Source organism: Capra hircus, chromosome 8 (assembly GCF_001704415.2).
Source record: "Capra hircus breed San Clemente chromosome 8, ASM170441v1, whole genome shotgun sequence".
NCBI classification, from domain to species: Eukaryota; Metazoa; Chordata; class Mammalia; order Artiodactyla; family Bovidae; genus Capra; species Capra hircus.
This window is the reverse complement of record NC_030815.1, coordinates 110,857,934-110,877,105: the sequence shown is the minus strand read 5'-3', so window position 1 is coordinate 110,877,105 and position 19,172 is coordinate 110,857,934. Positions and strand designations below refer to the sequence as shown.

The window sequence follows — 19,172 nt, the reverse complement described above, 5'->3', positions numbered from 1 at the left end:
TTGTTTCTTCTTTTTCTCTTGCCATTTGCCCTGAAATCCACCCAGTCCTGTGCAACTTGGGAGGGAGAGGGCTGGATCTAACTAAGACTCAGCCAAACCGGAACTTCCCAGCCAAAGATCTGGGTCTCGGGAGCACTGGGGAACTCTGCAGGGAGAGGCCCCCAAGAAGCACGGACTCTGTGGGGGGTTGACTTGCAGCTGTGCAGGCAAGGGACGTGCCCGGGAAAGCACAGCGAGGCTTTGAGAGGAGCCAAGGGAAGGACCGATGCTGAAGCTGAAGCTCCAGTCCTTTGGGCCACCTGATGCAAAGAGCTGACTCATTTGAAAAGACCCTGATGCTGGGAAAGATCGAAGGCGGGAGGAGAAGGGGACGAAAGAGGATGAGATGGTTGGATGGCATCACCGACTCAATGGACATGAGTCTGGGTAGACTCCGGGAGTTGGTGATGGACAGGGCGGCCTGGCATGCTGCCTTCCATGGGGTCGCAAAGAGTCGGACATGACTGAGCGACCGAACTGAAGGCCTAGTGAGAGCGGAGGTCTCGCTCTGGAACGTTTTCATGTTATTTCTCAAAAGGCAGAGCCCTTCGCCTCATCACCCGTACCCCCACCCCACCCAGCAGCCAGTGGACGGTGAGGGTTGCCTGTGGGTGCCACCCCCACTGGATGGCAGCAGGTGCAATGGGCTGAGCGGCCCTCCCTGACAGACCCCTGGGTCCCCCCAGTGTGTCCCAAAGGTGCCCCCCACCAGAGCTCGGGCCGCGTGGGCACTCATAGGGGCCCCTCAGCGTGGGGTTGACGGCATCTCCCCGCCTCATCCCCCGGGCCAGATCCCAACTTGCAGCTTCTGGTCTTTGGGTCGTTCTGAGGCAGCAAGTCAGAATCCTCTTTCTTTCGTAACAAGAAGAAACAGTTTACACAGCAGGCAGGAGACGGGAATGAGAGTTGTCTGTCTCCCCCGTGGATGGGGAGAGAGAGGAACGGTCCATGCTGGATCTGCGGGAGACAGTCTACCACGCGGTCAGTGACGTCTGGAGACCAGGTGGCTGGGGAGGGAGCTGGCCCACTGGGGCCTCGTGAGAGCGTAAAGACTCCTGACTTCAGTAAACCAGCAGGTGGGCGTGTGCAACACTGACATTTGAGTGAGACCGATTCACACGCGTCTTCCGTCTTGGCCGCGATCGCCAACATCAGTGATCAACGTGACCAAGTGGGGGCGGGGAGAAGACCTTCTTTCCTGAGTAGACACCATGCTTCCATCATCAGCTCCTCCTCCAAGCTGGGCAGCGGAGTCTTCTTGCCCTGCACGGTGGAACTCGGTCCACACGCTGTTGTTTTCCACGCGTCCTGGGGTCTTCCCTGGTGGCTCAGACGGTAAAGCATCTGCCTGCAGTGCAGGAGACGCGGTTCGATTCCTGGGTCAGGAAGATCCCCTGGAGGAGGGAAAGGCGACCCACTCCAGTGTTCTGGCCTGGAGAATCCCATGCACTGTATAGTTCCTGGGGTCACAGAGGCAGTCAGGCCTCTGCTGCATGGTTTTCTTGCTAAGCAAGCCTGTGTGGTTTTGTGGGTAAGCAAACCTGCTTTCTTGAGTGATTATTACCTTACAGGGGTCTCCTGTATTTTTCTGTTCACAGTCACCCGGTGGGAGTCACTACCTCATCACCTACTTCGTCCCTTCACTCTGTCCCTGTCATTTTCATGCCAGGGTGTATACCTACAAAGTGCCAATCAGAGCCGACCCGTCATAAGAGAAACTAGGGGAGACGCCCTGGTTGCTTCCACCAGGAAATGAACTCTACTCGGTGACAGGGTCTGGGGGGGCGGCATCACACACACACTTCAGAGGAATCCAATAGGGGAGTTTTCCGGACGCACAAGGTAAGACACTGTGGGGGCCGTGTGTGCGGTTACAGACGGCAGAGCAACCCGACCTGGGAAACACAGCCCGTCGGGAGGGGACTGTCCCCAGGAACCAGGGTCCCGGGCACAGGCTCTGAGCTGCACAGCGGCGGCGAGGGTCCGGGGGACCGTGCCGTCGTGGGGACCACCTGTAAGAAGCTGCCACCTGCTGAGGTTCTCCACCAGGCCAGGCGCTGTCCTTCCCACACGTTACACCGTGAACCCCGAGGACACAGCTACGCACGTAGGTACCACGACCCCACTTGACGGATGGGGAGACAGAGCATGCAGGAGGTGGGTCACCCGCCAGCAAGAGGCTCAGGCGGGAGTCCAGCTCCGCGAGGCCCCCCACACACACAGCCTGTCCAGACCTCTGCCGACCCCGCAGGTGGGCTGAGCGAATCCTCCCCTCCCCGTGGGTGAAGCAGCGTGCGTGTAGTGAAGACGCCGACAGGGACTCCTCAGTCCTCATCCAGCTCCTCCTCCCCTGGGGTGGGTCCCAGGGGGGACTCTTGCTCGGAGGGAGCCCGGGGGGAGGGGACATTTCTGACGCATGAGGCGGGGAGATTGACAGTTAGGACTTCACGAAACTCAGATGGCTGCGGATGGACCCTCTGCTCTTCAGAGGCTGGTCTGTCCAGCGCGCCGGCCACTGGCGGGGGAGGCGGTCTGGAGGAGGAAGGGCTCCAAGAGCGTGAGGCCGGGGGTGCTCCGGGACGCTGCCCTGCAGCCTTAAGCCCCAGGCACATGCCCACCCGCCGCCCGCCCTGGGCCTCCAGGAGCATGTGGGATGAGGCCCAGTCCCCCGGGGGGCCAGGCAACGCCAGGCTCCCATCCAGGTCTCAGCAGAATGCCTGCCTGAAGGCGCCCGGGATGGACTCTAACCTGCACAGCGATGCGTCACGTCTTGATCCATTCCAGGCCTGCCCTCTTGGGTTATTAAGCGCTTTCAGTCCCTTCACGTAATAGGTCGACCCCAACGTGCTGAAGTTTAAACAAAGCCGTAACTCACCTTAACCTGTCTCCCATTTAATCACACCCAACATCTTGAATATTTCAAAAGGAGCACACATTAGCAGTTTTTAGACAAGGATGTGTGAAGGTCACACGGATTTATCCCTGCGGCAGGATGATGGATGCAGCCCGACTGTCGTAAAGACAGAGTGCCCGCGGTGTGTGCGCCCGAGGGGCTGTGTCCCCGGGGAGTCCACGCGGTCCCCACGAGCTGGGGTCCGCACCGGCTGCAGGGGCACAAACGTCCGTGGGGTCCTGTTCCCATCAGCGTTTTGTGAAGCAGTTACTCGTGTCTTAATCACCCAGGCAGGGGAGCACGGAGCGTCAGCCCTGGAACCTTCCTGAGGAGGCAGACAGGCGCACGGCACTACAGGAGGCGCAGGGCCCAGGGCTCCTGTCCCCACTTCGTCTACCAGCACCCCGTGGGGACCATCCCTGCTAGGGCATGGGGCCCCCGGGCTCAGACTCGGGGTCATCAACATGGGTGTCCTGACATCCTCTGTTGCTTTGAATGAACACACTAAACTGTGAGCTCTTCTGAGCCAGGACAAAGTTTTCTCTGCTTTCCATCCCTAGAATTTCGTATCTCCAGGGCCCAAGCCTAATACACATCTGCTCAAGTGCTGCGCTCAGACGCTCAGTCGTGACCGACTCTGTGCAACCCCATGGACTGCAGCCCACCAGGCTCCTCTGTCCATGGGATTCTCCAGGCAAGAACACTGGAGTGGGCTGCCATTTCCTCCGCCAGGAGATCTTCCCAACCCAGGGATCAAACCTGCATCTCCCGTGTCTCCTGCACTGGGAGATGGATTCTTCACCCACTGACCACCTGGGAAGCCCATGTTTGCTGAAGGGAAGGCCTCGGATGCTACTTTGTCACAGCCCTGTGTGGCCGATCCTGTGGCGCTCTGCCCTGACCGCCTGCAAGACACTGAGCTACCTGTCGCCACCCCAGTTTAACAGTATCCCCTCAAAGCTTTTTAGTTTTGCTTACAGTGCAGGTTGTTTCTGGTGTGAACTCTGTTCTCTGAGCAGCAACACTTACTCGAGGTTTATGGGCCCAGCTCCATGCTGCTACGACTGATGTTGCTATTCATGAGTGAAGGTCACTCACTCGTGTCCGACTCTTCGAGACCCCATGACTGTACAGCCCGTGGAATTCTCCAGGCCATAATACTGGAGTGGGTAGCCTTTCCCTTCTCCAGGGAATCTTTCCAACCCAGGGATTAAACCCAGGTCTCCTACACGGCAGGCGATTCTTTACCAGCTAAGCCATAAGTATCGTTCAGTTACTAGGTTGTGTCCAGCTCTTTGCAACCCCATGGCCAGCAGCAGGCCAGGCCTCCCGTCCCTCACTATCTCCCAGCGTTTGCCCAAACACCCAGTGTTTGCTTAGCACCGTGCGAGGTACAGATGATTTGAGGATAAGCATAAAATGTTCCCATTAAGAAAAAAGAAAAGTCTCACATAAGCAACTTTTCAGCTTCAGGAACTAGAAAAAAGAACTAAGCTCAGAGTTAACAGGGGGAAGCAAATAATAAAGGTAAGAAATAAAACAGAAATCAGAAAAACAATAAAGATCTATACAACTAAGCCATTTCTTTGAAAAGTTAAACGACTTGGCAAACCTTCAGCCAGATTCCCCAAGAAGAAAAGAGAGGATGCAAATTTAAAAAAAAAAAAAAAAAAAAAACAGAAATGAGAGGTGATATCACGGATACCACAAAAACACAAAGGACAAGAGGTCACTATCGACAGTTAAATGCCAACAAACGGGGTAACCCAGAAGGTACAAGGACGTTCCGAGAAACATGCAACCTACCAAGAAGAAATGGAAATTCTACACAGACCAACCGTGAGTGAGGAGACTGAACCAGTCCCCAAAACCCTCCCAGTCATTACGTCTGGAGTAAGTTTATTGAACACCTGGGCCTTGTGTTCATCAACCAATCTAAGCTGTGCCTTCAGGATAAGGGCCTTCTCTTTCCACAAACGAGGAAACCATGGCCTGGGACATGGAGACTCCCCCGCGTGCCCATCAGCAAAGGGGCTGTGAGCCTAACCCAGGCCCTCCGGCTGCAAACCCATGTTCCCCGTTTCTGCTTGAAATGCTGCTGTGAGGTTGGCGTGAGAGGTGCAGGGTCAGCAGGGCCGTTGCAGCCCCGTCTCGGGTGTGAACGGCCCAGGGGTCAGCGCAGAGCCTGGCTTCACCCAGGCAAGCGGCACAGCAGTCCGGGTGGCGTCAGGGACCTGCCCACATCACCGCCATCCTCGGCCCTCAGAGGCGCCCTGGAGCCCTGCAGCTGGCTGATCAAAATCGAACACAATGAACCTCCCCCAGGGATGGCAGACCTGGTCCCCTATATAAACACGAGCATCTGTGCCAAGGCCTGGCTCCAGGACAGTCCTTCAGGACGGCTGTGCCTCCCAGGGAGAATGCGACGTCCCCGGTCACCGTCAGAGCTGAAGGCCACCCCGCGGCCTGGAGACAGCCGAGGGCCAACTGGCCATGCCCTCAGCAGCACCCAGGGGCAGGACGGGAGTGTCCTGCCACGGGCCAAGCTGTCCCCCCGCCGGCCGCAGGTGCCCAGACCCCGAGCAGCTCCTGTGAGGGGCACCCAGCCCCCCCCACCACCGCAGCCACCACGCAAGCACCATTGAGACGGCACCAAATGAGAAGGGAAAGGCAATTCCGACATAACCGTTTCCCACACGCTTATTAAGCATAAGACACAACAGGCGTGAATTATTGTGCAAGAACTCCTGCCTCGAAGCCATTTTAGACACAGAAGCCGGAAGGATTCATCATTCTCATGTGTTCAGCCCTATTTTTCTTTTTGCACGCTATAAAAAAAAAAAATCCTGTCTAAATCTCCTAAACCCATCATGGCTACATCAAAAAGTAGATGGGCCATCAGCTTCAGACAGCTGAAAATAAGGCAGCTGCTGGGCGGAAACAGCGCTCACGAGCTCCTCTCTTCGGGGTCTGGATTCTGTTACTGGAGAGGATAATAGCCTGTTTCTATCACACTTAAAAAACAAGGCTGGGGAAGGAAGCTGCTGTACAAGGCCCTGCGGGAGGGGTCCCGGGGAGCAGGGTGGGAGTGGCCTGAGGGTCCAGTGTGGCCTCCGCGTTGCAGACAGGCTTCACGTCCCTGCACCCGCTCACGACCCCACGGAGCCCTTCCCCAGGCCAGGCACCAGCCTCCAGGCACTCGGGGACTCCCTCAAGCCCCGAAGGCCCGTCACGTCCCATCGCGTGTGGGGAGCTCTGCCAAGACCCAGGACTCAGAGCCCGCCAAGCGACCTGGCCTCCTGTCAGCTCTGACTCCGAGCAGGTCAGAGGCGACCGCACAGCTGGAAGGCAGGGAAACCACAGACCCACACCGCTGACTGCTGCACACCCTGCAGCTGCCCGTCGGGGGCGGGGATGGGGAGGGGGCCGCCTGGGCAGTCGCGGCCTTCCCTGCAGCCACGGGCCCGGGGCTCACCCACGCCACACTGGCCCCTCTGGGCCAGGCCGCTGAGCGGTTCTCCCCTCCTTTAGCCTGAGCGGCTCGTGGCCTGCAGTGACAGGACGCAGGCTGGTGTCCTCCTGCCTTGGCCCCTGTGAACTGCTGCTCACCGCCTGCCCCCGGGGCAAGCGCCTCCCTCCCGAGACAGTCGGGGCCACAGACGAGGACGCTTCCCTGTGCAGCAGAGCCCGGTGAGCCCTGGTGATGAGCGGCTTCCTAGGGTATGCGTGGGACGCGGGTAAGTCCCGGGCCCATCTCTCTAATGTGGGAGTATACGCACCACCCCGCTCCCCCTAACTGAGGAGGTCAGTGACCGACGACAGCAGTCGTCCCTGCTGACCCCATGAAGACACCTGACAGGCAGGGCAGGATTCTGGGGCCCCATGAGGCCCCCACCCACGGCCCTCCCCCCACAGGCCAGTCCTGGGAGGGCAGCAGCGGCTGGGGCCGACAGAGGGCGGGGGCAGCTCTCTGGCCTGGCTGGGGGCTCATCAGCTGGGCAGAGAACGCAGCGATGCTGGAAAAAAAGTCCAAGTTACCCCTACTCGGCCTAGCACGTGGACCCGGGGGCAAAGGGGCCAGGGCTCCACCCCCAAGACCCTCCCAACCCGCTTCCCCCCTCCCCCCCACCGCGGCTGCAGCCTCTCTGGACACCCCCACCTCGGATAGGAGAGCCCGGCCCTGTTCTGACGCATGTCCCCGCCCTGCTCCTGCCCATCCAATGTCCCCCCAGGTTTGGTAACCTGGGGACTTTATGGGGGTGTCCGAAGATCAGATCTGTTGCCCCTGGAGGCATGCAAGGCCCAAGTCGGCAACCGTGCCGGCCGGCGGGGCTCTGCACACATCTGACAGCCTCTGCCCAGCCTCTGGCCCAGGTCTCCGCCCGAGCTGGGCTTTCTCCCGGGGGCCTTCCCTGCCCCAGCCCTGCACTCGGGGGTGATGTGGGTCTCAGGAGACAGAAGGGTCGCCCAGCTCACTGGGGCACCGCCAGCGGGCAGAGCAAAGGGACCAGTGAGCTCCGATGTTGCCAACACTGACGCCTGGAGGAAGCGACTCAGCTTACAGCCGCACGCCAGCTGGGTGCTGAGAACCTACCATCCTCCCGGAACCTTCCGGGCTGCGACGTCCCGATCGCGGGAGCTGGCCCACCTCCTGCTGACCCCGCGGTAGGAGTCAGGGGGGGTCACACCGAGTTCTGGACGCACCGGCTCAGGAAGGAACATACCCCGAGTGCGGCCTGACCCAGGGAGCGCGTCCTGTTCTCTCGTGAAACCTGGAAAACTGCCATTTCATCGTCTTCCCATACGGATAGTAAGCGCAGAGAGCGCCTGCAGCCGAGCCGAGCAGCCTGGCGCCGCCCTGCTCACAGTGTGAGAGCGTCTCCTGTCGCCCATTAGGGGCCCAGGCAGCCCACATGCGGGCCGGAAGTCTGGCTTTTATTCCTGCCTAGGGGAGTCCGGCCCACGGAGTGCAGAATCACCAGAGATGCCCACACAGTACACGGCCAGGAGGGGGAACTCACAGAGACCAAAGTCCTGCCACGTCCTGCCTCTCCACGCGGCCCAGCAAACCGTTTCCTCCCCGTGAGACTCCCCCAAACCCAGATGCTCAGGAGCCTCGTGCCCAGCCCGTCCTGGGCCTGGTTTGCTCGTGGGATCTCTGCACCTATGGAATTAAATCTGATTTTCTCCTGTCGTCTGTCTCCTGTTAATTCTTAGATCAGACAGAAGAAACTAGAAAGGGGAGACAGATTTTACCTTTCCCAACACATATGATTTCTGATCTTTTGGAATTTTAGAATATTTTAAAATTAACTGACCTTAGTGTTCCTACTAAGATGACCATTAATGGCCATACACACTTAGGGTCCTAAGTGGGCTACAGGATACATTAATTTACTCCCGCACAGAGCTGTGAAGGCATCCAGCTCTCATGGGAGGTAACCGAGGTGTCCCCGGGGACACGCCATGACCGGCGCTGGGCTGGGCCTGCACCCCAGAACCCTGTGCAGGGAGCCTTCACCGTCTCTGCCCGGCTCTGCGGAAGGGGCCTGCCTCGTGCTGTCCTGCTGGACCCCAGCAGGCTCAGGGTGCGCTGGCTGAGCTGCCATGGGGGCAACTGGCTGTTCGAGGAACCTCTGCACACGACTCAGGTGGGAAGACGCGAGGCTGACCGAGGGCTGGAGTCCTGGGAGGCGCCTCAGAGGGGAGGTGACAGCTGGACTGGGTCTCAGAGGACGGGCCGGGGACACCACGCTGGGCGGAGGTGGGCGGGGCAGCCGCCACGACTGGGCGACGGTGACGCTGTAAACCCCAGGCCACCGCGTGTCCGCGTCAGGACAGCTGGACTCGGGGGCACCCTCCTGGGCACGTGGGCCCGGGTGCTACCCCGCTGTGGCCGCGTGGACGGTCCCAGGCAGGGCTCAGGTCCACCTCTGGCCGGGGCCACCAGGGAGCCACTTCGGTTTTTTGGATTGAAGGACCGAGGGTCTGCAGCCCACCTTCCCTCCCTTGACTCTGGGGTTCCACCTTGTCCGCGGACTGGAAGGGACCACTGCCGAGAGCCGGAGGGCCAGCCCGGGCCTGCATCCCAGCACCAATCCATGCAGAATCCGCACGCGTTCAGTCGGTGCCAAGTGTGAGTGAGGTGACGCTGCTGGTCCTCCAGCCTCCAGTCGGGGGGCGCACGCAGACCAGCCTCTCCGAGCTGAACGCGCCTGCCCCATGGAGGGTGCCCAGGGGAGGAGGGGTTCACCAACAACCTAGGGCTTAGCGGGAAGGCGTCCGAGTGACCGAGGCGGGCCCTGACCGCGCGGTGACGTGGGGGCCATCAGCCTCCAGCACAGAACCCCGGGGAGTGTGGCGGCCAGGGATAGGGCCTTGGCCGGGGCAGACTCGGGGCACCTGCAGCGTCAGCACCCCCCGGGGGCAGCAGGCCCACCCGCCCATCCTCCGGGCTGAGACGGCGAAGGCCGAGCGGAGCCCCGGGGAGGACGCCAGGGGCCGCCCTGCTGCTTTTATTCCATTTAATCTCGCGAGAAGACGAGGTCGACATCAGGGAAACAAATCACAGGGAAATGCCCAACAGCCCTCAGAGCCGGAGGAGAGCAGGCGCCCCGCTCGGCCTGGGCACCTCTGTCTCCAGGGCAGAGACGGCAGGCGCAGAGGCCAGCGGGCAGAGGCCCTGCCACTGTTTGTGGGCGCCCATGTCCGACGGGGTTCTGCCTGGAAAGCCTGGGCCCCACACGCCGCGGCTGGAGTCCCTAGGCAGCCCGGCGCTCACAGCAGGATGTGGTACTTCAGCGCCCGGGGCACGCGGTTGATGACGAGCCTCCCGTCGTAGCTCAGGGAGGCAAACAGCCAGGGATCGGCTGAGGACCAGTCCACGGCGTACACGCTGTCCTCGTGCTCCTCGTAGGTGGCGATGACGCTATCCTGCGGGGGCTCCTGGCTCCTGCAAGGCACCAACACACGTGAGGGGCGGGCGCCCTGCCCCAGCCACAGGCCTGGTCCCAGGAGCCGAGGGGTGGCGGGGTGGGGAGGTGGCCGTCTACTGCCCGACACCTCCTCCTGGGGGCAGGACCCCAGGGCCACTCCAGAGGGGGTCTCAGAGCCGTGGGGGGCCGTCTATGCCTAACACCTACTCCTGGGGGCAGGACCCCAGGGCCACCCTAGAGGGGTCTCAGGGCTGTGGGGGCCGTCTACTGCCCAACACCTCCTCCTGGGGGCAGAACCCCGGGGCCACCCTAGAGGGGTCTCAGGGCCGTGGGGGCCATCTACTGCCCGACACCTCCTCCTGGGGGCAGGACCCCAGGGCCACCCCCAGAGGGCCCTACGGGGCAGGGTGGGGTACCATCCGCTGCCCGACACCTCCTCCATTAGCCCTGAAGCAGGACGTGCCTGAGCTCAGGGGGACGGTGGCTGGGTGGAGAACGGCTGATGGTCTCGTGGTGTCTGACAGAGGGACCTGGGGACCAGACAGCACAGCTTGGACTGGGGGCGGGGCTGGCTGGAGCCTGCGGGCAGGGCCAGCAGGTCCTGGCTGGGGTTGTGACTTCCCCATCAACCCCTGCAAACGGGGCTCACGCACCCCTTCCCTGGGACACCGGCCGGACAGCACTCACACACGCAGACCCCCGGGAGCTCGCAGAGCTGCGCCGCCCACCCAGCTGCAGAGAACACAGGCCTGCAGCGCGCCAGCTGCTTCTCCGCCGGAGGGCCTGGGGCGCTGCCTCCCATCCCACCCACGCTCCCTGCCCACAGGACTCTCAGCACGCGGGACCCTTCTCGGGAGACCCCACCCTGCATATCCACAGTCCCTGCGCTCCAGGACCCTTCTCGGGAGACCCCGCCCCACGAGTCCTTCCTTCCGGGCTCCAGGACCCTTCTAGGGAGACCCCACACCGTGTGCCCCCTGGTCCTGGGCTCTGGGGACACTTCTCGGAAGACCCCACCCCGCCTATCCCCTGATCTGGGGCCCTGGGACCCTTCTCGGGAGACCCCACCCCATGTGCCCCCTGGTCCTGGGCTCTGGGGACACTTCTTGGGAGACCCCCACCCCGCCTGTCCCCTGATCTGGGGCTCTGGGACCCTTCTCAGGAGACCCCACATGGCGTGCCCCCTCCTCCCAGGCTCTGGGGACACTTCTCGGGAGACCCCACCCTGCCTGCCCCTTGATCTGCCCCACATGCCCCCTGGTCTCGGGCTCTGGAGCCCTTCTCGGGAGACCCCGCCCCACGTGCCCCCTGGTCTTGGGCTCAGGATCCCACTCGTCCCCTAGCCCTGTCCTCCCAGGAAGCCGGCCTGCAGTGGCCAGCAGGCAGCCTGGTATAAACCCTTCATACAAGTCCTTAGGGGGGTCCCACTCCCCCGATTCACTAAGATGTGAGGACCAATCCCAGGAGCAGGCTAGCAGGAAACTGGGCCAGCTCACAGTGCCACTATCTCCGGGCATGCCTGCCAGCCACATGCCTGCCCCCCTCCTGGTGAGCCTGTCTGAAGCTGTCGCGCACAGGGGGGACCCCAGGACCACTCGGCGCCAACAAGGCGGCTGCTGGCTCTGTTTCCGATACAGACAGGACGCAGACTCCTGCCTGGCCGAGAGCAGAGAGGACAGCAGAGGGCCCTGAGCCCTGCACGTGGCAGGCCGCTGGGCTGAAGCCACCGCAGCTGTGTCTAAATGCTGTCTTTCCCAGCGTCTGAACAGGAAAACAATGGCGTCAAGGGAGACGATCAGTAGGTCACTGCCAAGTCAGCCTCTCACGTGGGGATTTTTCCCTGTGACTCAGCTGGTAAAGAATCCTCCTGCAATGCGGGAGACCTGGGTTTGATCCTTGGGTTGTGAAAACCCACTGGAGAAGGGATAGGCTACCCACTCCAGTATTTTTGGGCTTCTCTTGTGGCTCAGATGGTAAAGAATCAGACCGCGATACAGGAGACCTGGGTTTGATCCCTGGGTTGGGAAGATCCCCTGGAGAAGGGAAAGGCTACACACTCCAGTACTCTGGCCTGGAGAGTTCCATGGCCTGTGTATCTATGGGGTACACCAAAGAGTCGGCCACAACCGAGCGGCTTTCACTTTCACCTGGGCGGTCGGCGGGCAGCAGAAGCAATCAGACAACAGCAGAGAGTGAGGAAGCTCAGGACAGAAGGACAAGCCCTCTTCACACTCCAGGGCACAGGCTGCCTGACTCGACGGGCTCTGCTCCAGACCCCCCGGCCCCAGACCCGACTCCAGGGAGGCCTGAAGCACGCTCCCTCACACCAGAAGGCAGCCACCGCCACAGAGACACGTCCTCCCCAGAGCAAGGGGCGTCTCCTGCAACACCCAGGCTGCTGACGCAGGGCACCGGCCCTCCTGGGTGCCGCCGCCCTGGACTAGGGCACCCTGCGTGAGCCCCAGAGCCCAGGCCCCCACAAGTCTCGGGGCCTGGGCCCCAGGGTGAAGAGAGGGCCCCTGAGCAGACACAAGTAGGGTTGGAAGGTCCGGGGAAAAGACGCCACCACGAAAAGATGGTGCGGCTGTCAAGGCAGGCACCACGTTGAGGTCCCAGCAGCGCCTCAGGGTCCCTCAGGGGAAGGAGGGTGGGGGACGAACCAGGTCTGGGCCTGCGGTCCCACCCTGCCCCCTGCCAGCAAGGGCAGATGGGCCGAACCTGACCCAGGACAGCACAGTGAGCAGGGATGCCCAGCAAAGTCTGCCCCAAGGGGCATCCCGAGAGCCAGCGGGGGCCACGGCTCACTCCCGAGGGTGCAGACCAGCCACGGTCCTCACAACCTCACCTGTGAAGCTTAGCAAGAATGTGGACAGACACGCATCTCAGAGGCCACGCCAGACGGCGTTGCTGAGCCACCCGACCCCATCACCCACGCCCCCACCACAGGGACCCGGAGACGCTCCCGCACGCCGGGGCCGCCTGTCGCACGCGCTTACTTCTCCTCCAGACGGCGCTCCTCCTGGTCACTCAGGTCGTCGTCATCCACCAGGTGGCCGAAGGGCTCGGAGGAGATGGACACCATGTTGGAGAGGATGACTCTGCTGTCGCTGCTGCCCGTGAGGACCAGCTGGTCGTGCGAATGGTTGTAGCGGACGTTCCACACCCTGGGGGTGGGGGGAGAGGGCGCTGGGACCATCAGCCCTCCTGGACGGGGCAGCCTCATCCCGCTCAGGCCAGCACCGGGTGGTGGTCAGCAGGGGCAGGCTCGCGGCGCAGCCTGAAACCTTGTAAATCCCAACCGACAGAGACACACCCAGACGGCAGCAGGGACTGCAGGGGGCTCACTGGGCTTCCTGTGCAGCGGGCACACAGGCTTCCCAGAGTGCCGGAGGCCGTGACCGCCTGAGAAGCACAGTGCGGACCAGAGAGGACGGAGACGCGAGCCCGCCCCAGGCAGCCTCCAGGAGCACTGCCCCGGCCAGCGCAGCCCTCCCGTCTGGTCTGGTCACTCGGCCCGGCTTCCTTCTGACCCACAGGACCCGAGCTCGCTGTGCTGAGCCGCCCGCCAGGCAGCTGCTGCAGACCCGGGGCTGGGGGGGTGGGCAGCGGACAGCCAGACAGCCCACTTGGGTCCAGGGGACAGGAGCTTCTTCCCGGACTGCAGGCATGACCGAACTGTCTAAACTGTACTCCAGCATTCAAGTGGTAAATACACACGAGCACACACAGAAGTGTGCATGCCCACAGCAGTACACAAATATGCACGCAGATGCAAGCACACACACGTGCATTTATGTACACAGATGTGTACACACACGCAGCAGCACACGCTGACGTGCAGACATAAGCACACTCAGGCACACGTGTGCATCCAGACAGAAGCACGCATGCACACACATGTACGCACACACAACAGGCTTTATCTGGATGAAAACGATTTTCTCCGACTTGATCTCTTTCACTTAGCAAAAAGCCCCAGCACGTGGTGAATACACAGCTACAGCACGTTAGGGAGAACGGCGGGTCTTGGGGGTGCTGCGTGCTGCACGCCCAGCCCGGCCTCACCATCCTCCCCATGGATGCTGCTGGACTGGCCTATCTGGCCTCCTGCCTCTGGGCACTGGGCTCTCCACCCCCTGCATGGCACACAATGCCCCAGGAGCATCTGGGCACACTCACTGTTGCATACGTGAACCAGCACTATTTCAAGAGGAGACAGAGTCTAATGTTTTTCTTTTCCTACGTTTATGAATCACATTCAGATCTGGAATTTTTTCCTAAAGAAAAAATAAAACTGGTTGATTGAATGAGTCACAGCAGCACAAACTAGGCTGGTTTCTGCCTTTCCAAACAGTGACGTAATCAGCAAAGTAAACCACCTAATTACTGCCCCCCCGGCCGGCACGCACCAGTGGGAGTGCTCCTCCAGGGTCTTGACCGGCTCGGCGACGTTGCGGGTGTCCCAGAACTTCACCTTGCAGTCGTCCCCGCAGCTGGCCAGGTAGTACTGCTTGTTGGGGTTGAAGTCCAGGTCCCGCACCAGCTGGCCGTGAGCGCTCTCGATGCAGTAGATCTGGCTGGGCGCGGGGGGTGGACACACAGGTAAGGGGGGGACACGGGAAGCACCGGCCCCCACAGCCTCTCCCAGACCCCGGCCAGGCGGGGGCCGGGCCGGGGGCTCCCGCGCGCGGTCGGTGCCTGTGATGGGGGCTGGCTGGCAGCTCTCAAGGGGGTGACCTGGCATCTTGATGAGAGGGAGCCAGAGAGAGGGGACTGGACAGCCCACGTCCAGAAGGACCAGAGAGACAGAAAGGGGGCGGAAAGCAGGGTGCGGTGCTGACGGTGCCGGAGGCGCAGGGACAGGAGAGGAAGGAGAAGCAGGAGGAACCTCAGAAACGCTGAGGGAGACGCTGCCCGTCCCGGCCGGGCCTGTCCCTCACCACGCACACAGCCTGGGTGCCGACACGCCGGTGGGAGGGGCTGAGCCACAGCTGCCTAGAGGGCACACGTGCACATGTGTGCACACGTGTACGTAATGCACCCAGCACACACACACGTGCGCCCACACGGGTACGTGCCCACACATACAAGTGTGCATGCCCACACACATGCAGGGGACATACACACAGGTGTGCACACATGTGCACAACGCACGCAGCACACACGTGTGTCCGCATGGGTACACGTGCCCACACATATAGGTATACATGCTCACACGCATGTGCAGAGGACACACACGCAGGTGTGCACACATGTACACAATGCACATACCACACACACACGTGCGCCCACATGGGTACATGTGCCCACACATACAGGTGAACATGCCCACACGCATGTGTGGAGAACATACACGCAGGTGTGCACACAGGTACGCAATGCACGCAGCACACACGTGTGTGCCCGCACGGGTACATGTGCCCACACATACAGGTGTACATGCCCACACACGTGCACAGAAGAGCAGGCACACACACACAGGTGCACACACACACGCGCGCACAGACCTGACTGATGCCCCACCACCCAGCTCCAAGCTGCCTCTCAAGTGTCCCCTCCTGCAGGTGCTGGGTCACGTGCTCCCTGCAGCTCCCGGGGGGCGGCACCCCAGACCTCCATGCTCCCGCTCAGGGCAACGACTTTAATCCTTCCCATCATTTCTCACAGGCCAGGTTTTCCAGCCCAAAGCCACTTTTAAATCGGGAACTGGTTTCTACATCCTGTACCTTTTCAAGAGCCTAGTAATTTCTTCCTAAAACAAGAAGCCCAAGCCTCAAGATCTTGCGAGGGAAGCAGGAAAATGGATAACACCGAGCCTGCTGAGGTCCCAGGGCCTGCGGAATGCTGACTCAGGCTTTCCTGCCAGCTCTTGGCGTGGCGGCCTGAACAGAAAAGCCCCACGCACACCCCAAGCAGCGTGGGAAGCAGCTGGCTGAGGAGGCGCACAGGCTGTGGGCAGGAGAGAGACCGTGTCGAGAAGAGCCCAGCTCACCCGCTGCCAGAAACCCAGGGACGCCCTCCAGGGACGGCGGGCAAGCGGGCTGCAGGGCGCCGCCCCCCAGGCCTTGGATTTGGGGTCTGTGAGGTTAGCCTTAGAGGTTCTCATATAGACCCCAAAAACCTTCGCATCCTTCAGGGAATGATGAGAACAGGGAAAGACGGCCATGGGCCCTGGAGGCACGCGTTCTGGTCCTGAGTCCCCACAGTCCAAGCCCAGAGCTTCCAGCACCTCACAGCAAACCCAGCACAGCCTGGCACAGACACACACGTCGATTACGGATTACCCTGCACTTTCGGGGAGCCCCGGACCGAGATTTAAGGCGGTGCCCCCACCCTTGAAGGCAACAGGAATTATTTCCCGACCTCCGTCTCTGCAGCTTAGTGATAAATCACAGTGTGCTGAGGGGATGAACTGTACCTTAGAAAAGACTGCCGTGCTCCCGTTGCCATGGCAACAGAGCGCCCCCGTCACTCCTCTGCCTGTCAACCCACACCTGGCGCAGAGAAGCTGCTCTCTGTGCTCCGCCAGCAGCGCGGGCTATCTGTGTAACGACTTAGGTGACACAGTGTGATCACCTCCGGGCATGCGCCCCGGAGACACGGCAGCCCTCCCCTTGGAGTTGCCCATCACAGGGCCCGGGAGCCTGCGGTCACCGTCTGGGGCCTGAGCTGCTGCGAAAGCCTGACCCGGATCTCCATGGGAGACTGTGGCTGCTGAAGGGCACCCGGAGGAGTCAGGCCGCCGGAGAGGGGCTCGGACCCACAGCCCCTGGTGTACTGAAGGCGGGGTCGGAAGAGGAAGGCGGCTGTGCAACACCCTACAACACCAAGACCGCAACAGCCCGGTCGTGTGGCCCCCAGCAGAGCTGACCCAACCGAGTCGAGGATAGGGCGGGGCGGGCGGCTCTCCGGGCGCGAGTCCGGCCCAGCCGACACTGACCTCATGGTCCGCGTGTCCCAGCCTCGGATGGCCGTGTCGTTCGCCGTGGCTACCTGGGAGCAGTTGTGATGTGGGCTCCAGCGGCCCGTCGTGAACTTCAGCTGTCCTTTCCCTTCCAGCGACGCTGAGCTGGCCAGCTGTGGGTTTGGGGATGTTTTCAAAGGAAGAAGGAAAGAGAAGTAATTCGAACTCTATTCAGAACGTTTAAGAGGATATCTTGTACAGGATATCGTTGAAGGTAACTATTGAAAACAATTAGGAAGCTCTGTCATTGTTTTCTGCCCTTAAAAGGCAAGAATGTTTGAACCATATTTGCAAAAAACATATATATATATATACATTTATAAAATGGAGCACAGCAAGAAAAATAGCAAGGGTATTAATAGAGCCTCTCTCAGACAGGATTTGCTGGTGTGTGATTAGAGGATCTGCTCAAATCTGAGGCAATGATACGGAACAGGCCGAGCATCAGCTTCCTCCAAAAACAAGGATGAGGTGGTAGGGGTCCGCATGGGCAGCCTCAGGTGCCGACGGGCCAACAGCCACGACCTGACCACACACATGCTCAGACAGTGCCCGCCCAGCCTCGAGGGTCTCCAGCTCTGTTACCTGGGGGTTAATTAACCCCAGTAGGTAACAGTGGAGACCTTGGAGACCACCGGCCCTGGGGGAGCCTGGGAGACGGGCCCCCCACCCCGCTGCCCACCCGCCCTCAATCTTCTGCACAAAGGCCTGTCACTTGGTGGGGATGGACACAGGCGGCTCCAGGCTTGTCTGTGGCCCTCAGACACTCGCCCCTCTGTGACCCACTTCACTTAACCCTGAACACCAGCCTTGCCCTGCAGAACCTCTGAGAGGGGTCCGGGGTGGCCACCGCAGTGCTGGACGGAGGCCCCAGGAATTCATCAGGCCCAGACTCAGCCCCACCAGGCATGGCCCACAAGGCAGACGGTCAGTGCAAGGGGATTCGACCGGAACCTGGGGAGAACCACCTGCTTCCTCTCCCAGGAGCCTGGCCCGATTAAGAAATCTGACAGTAGAGACAGCTTTAAGAGTGACTGAGCCAGGGCCCCATTTACGGTGTGACTGCAGCGCCAGGGCTCACCGCCCAGGAGGCACTGACCCACTGGAGGCACCTCACCTCTCCCTTGGACAGTCTCAACCTGTCCCAGAAAACCTTTCTCCCCAAAGCCCACTTTCCCGCCTCACCGACTCTGCAAACCACGTGGACGACAGGCCTCGTGCCAGCCTATCTCGGCGCTAGTCCTCACGGGCATACGCGCTCCTCTCCCGGGGGCAGAACGCCTGGAGTCCGTGCCCCGAGTATCGGACAGAGGCCCACAGGGTCAGGACAGCGTCTCATCTCTAAGGTAACTCGCAGACGGCCACCCATCCGGGTTCACGGGGAGCCCTCCTGGGTGCCTGCCCTGCACCCCACTCCATGACCAGGAGCAAGCACCAGGCTGAACCCTTAACAAACGCCACCGCCAGTCAAGCTCCCCGCGCTGCCTCTACGCTGACTCTTTAGGGCTCCAAGGGAAGGAAAGGCCGCGAAACTAACCGGCACTGTCTGCCTCCAACACCCACACTAAGTGGCCTCTGGCCAGCAGTCCACAAGGAGCCCAGGCCCTCTGTCCAAGCACATCCGAGAGCTCTCCGATGAGACCCCAGCCCCGCTGACACCTGGCCCGCAGCCTCACCAGCCTTGAGGCTCCAGACTTGACGGTCCCCACAGAAGCCACATGATGGCCAGTGGGAGGCGCTAACTTGGGGGCGTTTGTCAGGGAGCATGGGAAACCGACAAGACCCCACGTGGACTCAGCAGTGGGGACCCCCACAGAGAGGGCAGGGGCCCCGCCCGAGGTCACAGCCGCCCTGCAGAACTGGTCCAGCTCCCGCTCCACCACTCACTCCAACACAGAAACCACCAGGACCACAGAGCGCCGTGCCCACGGGTGCTGAGAAGTCTGCGAGGCAGATTTTAATGAAAACCCGAAAGACAGCTCGCCATCAATTTTTTAAGGGGCTACTTGGGGCAGCCAGCATGGTGCACGTTGTAAGGTTAATCAATCACTTTTTCTGGTTTCCTGGTGACACGGAGACAGAACTCAGCAAGAACTCCAGAGGGTGCAGTGCACACGGTAATCTGCTTCCAGCATTAAAGAGAAATATTCAGTGCTTCCTGGTCCAGGAGTGATGAAAGGCTCCCCCAAACCCTCTCAGAAGAGCCACTGGTGCAGGACAAGAACAAAGAAGGCGCCGCCAAAGAACAAAATGCTGGGACTCAAGCCGGCGGGGCCAGTTCAAGGAGAGTCTCGGCGTGGTTTCCAGAGACCCAAGCAGCACCCTCATTGCCAAGCCCCAC

At 61.0% G+C, this 19,172-nt stretch overlaps 1 protein-coding gene across 1 annotated transcript in view; it reads right to left on the bottom strand.

Annotated features, from left to right (window-relative positions):
* Positions 9,420 to 19,172, bottom strand: part of TSSC1 (tumor suppressing subtransferable candidate 1) — a 67,674-nt gene continuing 57,921 nt past the window's right edge. The window contains exons 6-9 of the mRNA XM_018052728.1: positions 16,808 to 16,944; positions 14,277 to 14,444; positions 12,864 to 13,031; positions 9,420 to 9,884 (exon numbers count right to left, since the gene is read on the bottom strand). Coding sequence (XP_017908217.1) covers positions 9,710 to 9,884; positions 12,864 to 13,031; positions 14,277 to 14,444; positions 16,808 to 16,944 — 648 coding nt within the window. The 3' untranslated portion in view covers positions 9,420 to 9,709. The remainder of the gene's footprint in view (positions 9,885 to 12,863; positions 13,032 to 14,276; positions 14,445 to 16,807; positions 16,945 to 19,172) is intronic.